Genomic DNA, 8,107 nt, shown 5'->3' on the forward strand with positions numbered 1-8,107 from the left:
GTATTTCCGCTCTGGCGGACAAATAATCCTGGCCAAAGGGGAGGCACGACTGTCCAGCCCTTTAACCGCGTGGGGGTGCCGGGGGAGAAAAGGGGGGAGTCGGGGAGGGGGAATCCTGCTCCTTTAATTCCCTCCCCTCTTCCTCCGCCCCGAGTCCGCGAGGACGCTGCGCTGCGCGGGGCCTTGGAACACTCGGCGCGAGCTGCCCCCGCCCCTCCCCCTCCCGCCCACGCGGAGCCGGCCCGCGCGCGCGCCCCGTGCACCCCCGCGCCTGCGCGCTGCCCCGGCCCTGCCCGTGTGTGGGGGGCGTCGCTGGCCCCGGGGGGGTGGGGGACCAGGGGGGAAAAAAATCAGCACGCGGAATCGGGCCAGGTGAGAGGCGCGTGCACCCAGGGTCGTGAGTCTGGGGGGGGGGCGTGCCACGGAGATCTGCGCGTGGGAGGGGGGCGTGCACGACCTGTCCGGGCGGTGGGAGGACGTGAAAAGGGGGACTCACAGCACCGGGGCCCAGGCTAGAGAGAGGCGGGTGAGGAGAGCCTGTAACCGGGGGCCACCCCAGAGTTGCAATCCTCTGGGTTTTTTACCCCCATCCACCCATTTATCCATTCTCCCATGGGCGCGCGGGCCGCGGGACTGGGGGGTGTGGACGCCGCTGCCCCGCCCCCGGGAACCACGCCTCCCTCGGAGGGACCGCGCCTCCTTGGAATTGGGGAAACTGAGGGAGGCGCGCCAAGACTAGGGAGGTAGGGATGAGGGGTCTGGAGCCTTGGCCTCCGACAGCCAGAGACCTTTGTCTCTGACCCGTTTCCTTCCCACCCAGGGCAGTCCACTCCCGCCACAATGGCCTCTGGGGTGGAAGTCCTGCGCTTCCAGCTGCCTGGCCACGAGGCCGCAACGTTGCGGAACATGAACCAGCTCCGGGCAGAGGAGCGGTTCTGTGATGTGACCATCGTGGCAGACAGCCTCAAATTCCGTGGCCACAAGGTCATCCTGGCCGCCTGCTCACCGTTCCTCCGGGACCAGTTCTTGCTGAACCCCAGTTCTGAGCTGCAGGTCTCGCTGATGCACAGCGCGCGTATTGTGGCGGATTTGCTCCTCTCTTGCTACACGGGCGCTCTGGAGTTCGCAGTCAGGGACATCGTGAACTACCTGACAGCAGCCTCCTACCTGCAAATGGAGCATGTGGTGGAGAAATGCCGGAACGCCCTTAGCCAGTTCATTGAGCCCAAAATTGGCCTTAAAGAAGATGGGATCAGCGAGGCTAACCTCCTGAGCAGTGTCAGTGCCACCAAGTCCCTCCTCCCTCCAGCCAGGACCCCAAAGCCAGCTCCAAAACCCCCACCCCCACCTCCTCTACCCCCTCCGCTCCTGCGACCCGTGAAGCTGGAGTTTCCGCTGGACGAGGACCTAGAGCTGAAGGCGGAAGAGGACGAGGAGGATGAAGATGAAGATGTTTCTGACATCTGCATCGTCAAGGTGGAGTCCGCTCTAGAAGTGGCACACCGGCTCAAACCCCCTGGAGGCCTAGCCGGGGGTCTGGGTATCGGGGCCTCTGTGAGCGGCCACCTGGGAGAGCTGGCCCAGAGTAGCGTGGCCCCCAACACTGTTGCCCCACCGCAAGGTGTAGTGAAGGCCTGCTACAGCCTTTCAGAGGACGCGGAAGGGGAAGGCCTGTTGTTGATCCCAGGAGGCCGGGCCAGTGTGGGGGCCACCTCGGGCCTAGTGGAAGCAGCAGCGGTGGCCATGGCTGCCCGGGGGGCGGGGGGCAGCCTGGGGGCAGGGGGCAGCCGGGGACCTCTGCCTGGGGGCTTCTCAAGTGGCAACCCCTTAAAGAACATCAAATGCACCAAATGCCCGGAAGTGTTCCAGGGTGTGGAGAAGCTGGTCTTCCACATGCGTGCACAACACTTCATCTTCATGTGCCCACGCTGCGGCAAGCAGTTCAACCACAGCAGCAACCTCAACCGCCACATGAACGTCCACCGTGGCGTCAAGTCCCATTCATGTGGCATCTGCGGCAAGTGCTTTACTCAGAAGTCCACGCTGCACGATCACCTCAACCTGCACTCAGGAGCCCGGCCCTACCGGTGCTCCTACTGTGACGTGCGCTTTGCCCACAAGCCCGCCATCAGGCGGCACCTCAAGGAGCAGCACGGTAAAACCACGGCTGAGAACGTGCTGGAGGCTGGTGTGGCCGAGATCAATGTCCTCATCCGCTGAAAGGCCACGAGGCTGGGGGCAGTCCTGGGCCCGGCCGAATTGGGGAAGGGCGGGGTTTGAGGGCAGGCATACATTTCAAGGGAGAAAGACTGGAGAGAGACCTTGCCTCAAAGAGCAGAAGTAAAAGATGGAGCCGGGGACAGGGTTGATAAGGCTGAGGGAATAATGTGGGATCCCAAAGAAAGATTTCTTTTTTGAAGAGGTGCATAAACGATGTGTAGGAAGGGAGGGGGAAAAAAAAGCGAAGATGAAAGTTTTGGAGAATAGCTCTTTCCTGGCTAAAGCTGGCTGGGAGGATTCTAGCGTTTCCTGAGGTGGGGTGGGGGTGGGAATTGTAGGGGATTGCCAGGATGAGGCCTACTTGCTCCTGGTTAGACTAGATGACAGGGAGAAGGGAGCAGAGGGTGACACATGTATGAAGTACCAGAAGAAAGGGAGGCGATTCTTGCATGCTGGGGAAGTGGGAAAGTAGGTACAAGGCTCACCGGAAATGAAATGATATGTGCCAGGTAAGAGAACACGGTGGGCAACCTGAGTAGGTAATGAGACATTAGGGTTCAGTAGCGAGAGCCGTGAGTAGCGGAGGGGTGGGGGGCAGGGCACTTAGAAAAAAGGACACAAGGAGGGCTGTTGGGGGAGGGAGAGGAGTAGAGACTTATACAGTATTTTTTAAGAAAACTATTTTTTAGGATTTTTTCTGGAGTTTGGGGTTTTAGTTTTTGTTTTCCATAAAAATAAACAAAAAAAAGCAAACAAACCCCACATTTTTTTCTTTATATTCTGGCAATTGCATGTGTGTGACTACCCACCATAGATTTCTCCCAGCGCTGACAATTGTAGTCCCATGCCAAAAGGAGCCTCAAGCAGAGACTAGGAACACGCCCTAAACACCTAGGCAGAAACCTTATCACACAAGTGATTGGCAGCCCCGGTGCTGGCATAGACTCTGCGGGGTTTGGTGGCAGTGCAAGCCATGGGCCACAGGTGACCAGTGAACCCACAGAGATGGCAAGCGGGCATCTGTTGCATATTTTTGCTCAAGTTTTAAGGGAAGTTGAACTACCAGCTAAACGTACAGTCGATTACCTAGAAGACTACAATTCCCAGAAAGCTCTGAAAAGTTTTTAAATCCAAAGAGGACTACAGTTCCCATAAGACGAGTTGGCCTCGGGCCCAGTAACATAAGTACCTGTCTGTCCAATATTGTGTGTGCAACCATGCAGGCATTTTCAAACTTTGGCTAGGACTTAATGCCTGGAGGGGGATGGTGCCCTCGGTAGTGTTCAGGGTTGTATACTTGCTGTGTCTACCATCGCACTTAAGCTGTCAGCTGGACCATGACCCCCGATGGAGAAGTGTTTGGGCAGAAATAGTTACAACAGATTGAGGCCTCCGCTGCATTCAGCCGGCATATCTAGTGCAACAGAAGACACTTCCCCCAGATTTCCAAAAGCACACTGACCCAGAAGTAAAGGCGTCTTCCGTGAGTCTCTGTCGCCCCTTCTTGTACACTAGCGTCCCAAACTGAGACCCAGCCTTCTATCTGGCGGCTCAGAACTGGAAAGGCACACGCGGCAGCTGCAGAGGCTCAGGCTACACGTGTTCCCCAAACCGGGCGGGGACAGGGAAGCCACAGCCCAGTCGGGCCTCACCCTTGCTCCCGGCGGAGCCCAGGCCAGGAGCGAACGCCCTCTCCCCTACAGCCCCCAGTTCTGGACCTCCAGGACCATTCTGGGGGGCAAAAATGGCCAAGAGGCCCGCGGCGGCTCCTTTAAGGCGTCTTCTCGCCCTCCCTCCTTGTCCACGTGACCCGGGGCGGCCGCGCGCCGGCTCGGCCCCCCGCGCAAGCGGCGATGGCGGCGGCGGCGGGAGCTGCTGCGGCGGCGGCCGCCGAGGTGCGGAAGGGGAGGGGGAGAGGCGGGTGCATGCCCGCGCGCGCGCCCGGGGGAAGCGCGCGCTCGTGCAATGCTCCGGGGGTGCAACGGGGCCGGGGGGCCCGAGCCGAACTTACAGCAAACCAGGGGGCCAACACCGGGGGCGGATGAGGGGACCAGGGGGTGGGAGGTGGGGGGAGTGGGCGCCGAGTCGCACGTGCCGCCGCCCGCCGCCCCTGCGTGGGCGGTGGGCGCCGCGACCCCGGGAGCCCGCGCGAGGGGCGCGAGGGGCCGTCCGCCGGGCTGGGGTGCCGCGGGCGTTGCAGGGGTTGGTGGCCGGGGTCCCCGCGGCCTGGGGGACAAAGGGGGAGCGGCGCGTGCAGCCGGGAGGAGGGGGCGGGGCCGGGGCGCGGAGGCCCCGCCCCCTTCCCCTCCTCTGCTCGCGGCCCCAGAGATGCGGGGTCTGCCGAGAGGGAGGGGGCTGATGCGGGCCCGGGGGCGGGGGCGTGCGGCCCCCACGGGCGGCCGCGGCCGCGGTCGGGGGGGCGCCCACCGAGGGCGAGGTAGGCCCCGAAGCCTGCTCTCGCTGCCCCGGGCGCAGGCGTCTTGGGCCCCCCAGCTGCCCGCCGGGCTGACCGGCCCCCCGGTTCCTTGTCTCCCCTCCCAGGGGGAGGCCCCCGCCGAGATGGGGGCGCTGCTGCTGGAGAAGGAGCCCCGAGGAGCCGCCGAGAGAGGTGAGTGCGGCAGGAGCAGGCCCGACCGGACCTCCACCCTCCCCACCCCCAACCCGGGATCCCGGGAGCTTTCGGCCCTGAACTTTTTCTTCTCCCCTCCCCGGCAGTCCATGGCTCTTTGGGGGACACCCCTCAGAGTGAGGAGACCCTTCCCAAGGCCAACCCCGACTCCCTGGAGCCTGCCGGCCCCTCCTCTCCGGCCTCTGTCACTGTCACCGTCGGCGACGAGGGGGCTGACACCCCTGTCGGGGCCACACCGCTCATCGGGGACGAACCCGAGAGCCTGGAGGGAGATGGGGGTCGCATCGTGCTGGGTGAGAGACGGGAGTGAGGGAGACGGGGCGCAGAGGGGGCTTACTGCATGCCTGCTCACCCTGCACCCCCGTCTGCCTGCCTCTTTTCTAGGCCATGCCACAAAGTCGTTCCCCTCTTCCCCCAGCAAGGGGGGTGCCTGTCCCAGTCGGGCCAAAATGTCAATGACAGGGGCAGGAAAGTCGCCCCCCTCGGTCCAGAGTTTGGCCATGAGGCTGTTGAGCATGCCCGGGGCCCAGGGAGCTGCAACTGCTGGGCCTGAACCCCCTCCGGCAACAACTGCCGGCCAGGAGGGGCAGCCCAAAGTGCACCGAGCCCGGAAAACCATGTCCAAACCTAGCAACGGACAGGTGAGAGTGTGGAAGTTGGGGTGGAGAGACTTGGGGAGTCTCTGGGTTAGATTTTTTGTTTTGTTTTGTTTTTGTTGGTGGTTTGTTCTTTTGGGTTTTTTTTTTTTTCCTTCTTCCGGGATTTAGCCTTAGACCTCTTGTAGTCAGATGTGGGTTTTTTTTTTTTTTTTTTTCCGAATTTACCAATAGGCTACCAAGTGTCAGCTGGGCTGGGCCTCTGTGAGCACAGTAATTGTCTGCTTCCTGGAGTTTGTGTTCTTGGGGGAGGGGTGGTCAGCAGAGGAGACTGACAGATGTAGAGTTAATTATATAGTTATTGTCCTAATTACACAAATGACCCGGCAGGATTAGCCTTCCCAGTTTGTGTTTTTTTGTTTTGTTTTGTTTTGTTTGTCTCTGATCAAATGCTTAGGTTTGTTTGTTTGTTTGTTTGTTTAAATCCCTACTTTGAGACCAGTCTCAAACCAGATAAGGTTTTTACTGGAAACTCTTCCCTGGGAAGGCCACATGATGACAGAATGGGGGTGACCAGACCTGGAAATCTAAATTATGTCAACGTTTTAAGGGCCCCTGATTCAGCTTAAGTGTGGCTTGTGTAGCCTTCCTCCGGGTCTTGTTTTGTTTATTTTGTTGTTGTTTAGAGGAGTTTTATTTTGTTCTGAGGGAGTGTGTGTGTGTGTGTGTGTGTGTGTGTGTGTGTGTGTAACAGGGTCTCACTGTGTAGCCCTGGCTGGCCTTTAACTCACAGAGATCCACCTTGCTCAGTCTCCTACATCCTGGGGCTGAAGGTGTATACCACATACCTGCCTTTTATTTGTAATCTTTTTTTTTTAAGATTGATTTATTTATTTTATGTATATGAGTACACTGTAGCTGTCTTCAGACACAACAGAAGAGGGCATCAGATCCCATTACAGATGGTTGTGAGCCACCCTGTGGTTGCTGGGAATTGAACTTAGGACCTCTGGAAGAGCAGTCAATGCTCTTAACTGCTGAGCCATCTGTCCAGCCTGCTCTCTCCCCACCCCCACCCCCAGTTTAATTTTTTTCTTTTTTTTTTTTCGAGACATGGTTTCTCTGTGTAGCCCTGGCTGTCCTGGAACTCACTTTGCAGACCAGGCTGGCCTCAAACTCAGAAATCTGCTGGGATTAAAGGCATGCGCCACCAAGCCCAGCCCAGTTTAATTTTTTTAAAAGACAGAGATGTGAGGATAATTAGATGGCTCAGTGGGTGTTCTATGGCTGCCAACAATAGATTCCTCTTACGAAAGGTCACACATGGCAAGATGGCAGGCAACCACACAATTAGTGAAGAGATTAAACTATAGCTTATTGACAGTTTTTTTGTTTGTTTTGTTTTGTTTTGTTTTTTCGAGACAGGGTTTCTCTGTAGAGCCCTGGCTGTCCTGGAACTAACTCACTCTGTAGACCAGGCTGGCCTTGAACTCAGAAATCTGCCTGCCTCTGCCTCCCGAGTGTTGGGATTAAAGATGTGCGCCACCACTCCTGGCTGTGAACTATAGCTTATGATACAATTCTCCCTCTCTGTCTCTGTTGCTGTCTCTGTCGCTGTCTCCCTCCCTCCCTCCCTCCCTCCCTGTCTTTCCTCTCAGTCTTAAATGAATAAAAATTGAAATTCACCTAAATGTACATCCTGTCTTTAATCCCATCAGTCATTTGAGAAGGAGAGGTGTGGCCCTTGTTTTATTTTCTGTTTTTGAGATGGTCTCATGTAGACTGAACTTGCTATCATCCACCCCACCCAGCTTCTACATTTAATTTTTTTTCTTTTTCTTTTTTTAAAACTTTTCTGCTTATGGGTGTTTTACCTGCACATATGTCGGTGTACCACCTTGTGTGTCTGGTGCCCTTCAAGTCAAGGGGGCAGTCAGTGGACCTTGAGTTTGAAGGGGTTGTGAGCATCATGTCAGTGCAGGGAAATTGAACCTGGGTCTTCCACAAGAGCAGCAACCGGCTCTTAACCACTGAGCCACCTCTCCGACCACTCTTGTTTTCTTTTTCTGGGAAAGTGATTACCTCACCATGGTGTGACTGTTCTCTGGTACAGAAGTCCGTGTTTGCTCAGGTCCCTCATATAAAATTATGAGAGCCAGGTTCTGGGTCAGCTAAGCAATCAACATTTGCATATGCCTTACATGTGTCTGTCTTCCTTGTAGATACCTTCCTTATAGATGATTAGCTAATGGACTAGATAATGTCTGTATTAGTAAAGACTCCCGTATGGGCACAGCTTTGAAAATTTTATCTGTTGCTGGGTGGTGCTGGCTCACACCTCTAATCCCAGTTCTTGGGAGGCTGAGACAGGCAGATCTCTGAGTTCAAGGCCAGCCTCGTTATAGTATGCATGATTCCTTGGACAGTCAAGGCTACACAGGGAAACCCTGTCTTGAAAAAAGAATATTGATTGTAAGTGTGTATGTGTAATGGGGGATGTGGACGAAGTAGAGGACATGTCTGTGGCGCCTGGACTCTTTCACCTTTTCGTGGCGTCCAGGAGTCAGACTCAAGTTTTAGGGTTTGCACAGCAAGCACCCCTGCCCACTGAGCCATCCTGCTGGCCCACTGCTCTCTTTTTAATTGTTTTTTTTTTTTTTTT

General features: G+C 56.7%; 2 protein-coding genes across 6 annotated transcripts in view; both read left to right on the forward strand.

The window, feature by feature from the left end:
* Zbtb12 (zinc finger and BTB domain containing 12) lies at window positions 1-2,451 on the forward strand. Its single transcript, XM_021218557.2, has 2 exons — window positions 1-372; window positions 821-2,451. Exon 2 carries the CDS (start codon window positions 841-843, stop codon window positions 2,218-2,220), a length of 1,380 nt encoding a protein of 459 aa, XP_021074216.1. The 5' UTR covers window positions 1-372; window positions 821-840; the 3' UTR covers window positions 2,221-2,451.
* Window positions 2,452-4,058: 1,607 nt separating this feature from the next.
* Window positions 4,059-8,107, forward strand: part of Ehmt2 (euchromatic histone lysine methyltransferase 2) — a 17,984-nt gene continuing 13,935 nt past the window's right edge. For 2 of the 5 annotated variants that reach the window (XM_021218380.2, XM_021218382.2), the window contains exons 1-4: window positions 4,059-4,115; window positions 4,762-4,828; window positions 4,936-5,142; window positions 5,234-5,490. In XM_021218380.2, the coding sequence (XP_021074039.1) occupies window positions 4,074-4,115; window positions 4,762-4,828; window positions 4,936-5,142; window positions 5,234-5,490 (573 nt within the window). In that variant the 5' untranslated portion in view covers window positions 4,059-4,073. Of the gene's footprint in view, window positions 4,116-4,534; window positions 4,829-4,935; window positions 5,143-5,233; window positions 5,491-8,107 lie in introns of those variants that run through there. The other 3 variants (XM_021218379.1, XM_021218378.2, XM_029531232.1) reach the window with 3 other exon arrangements.

The sequence above is a fragment of the Mus pahari genome, chromosome 18, assembly GCF_900095145.1.
Source record: "Mus pahari chromosome 18, PAHARI_EIJ_v1.1, whole genome shotgun sequence".
NCBI classification, from domain to species: domain Eukaryota; kingdom Metazoa; phylum Chordata; class Mammalia; order Rodentia; family Muridae; genus Mus; species Mus pahari.

Coding starts and splice junctions, on each gene's coding strand:
- Zbtb12 (XM_021218557.2), top strand. CDS start 841: ATGGCCTCTGGGGTGGAAGTCCTGCGCTTCCAGCTGCCTGGCCACGAG.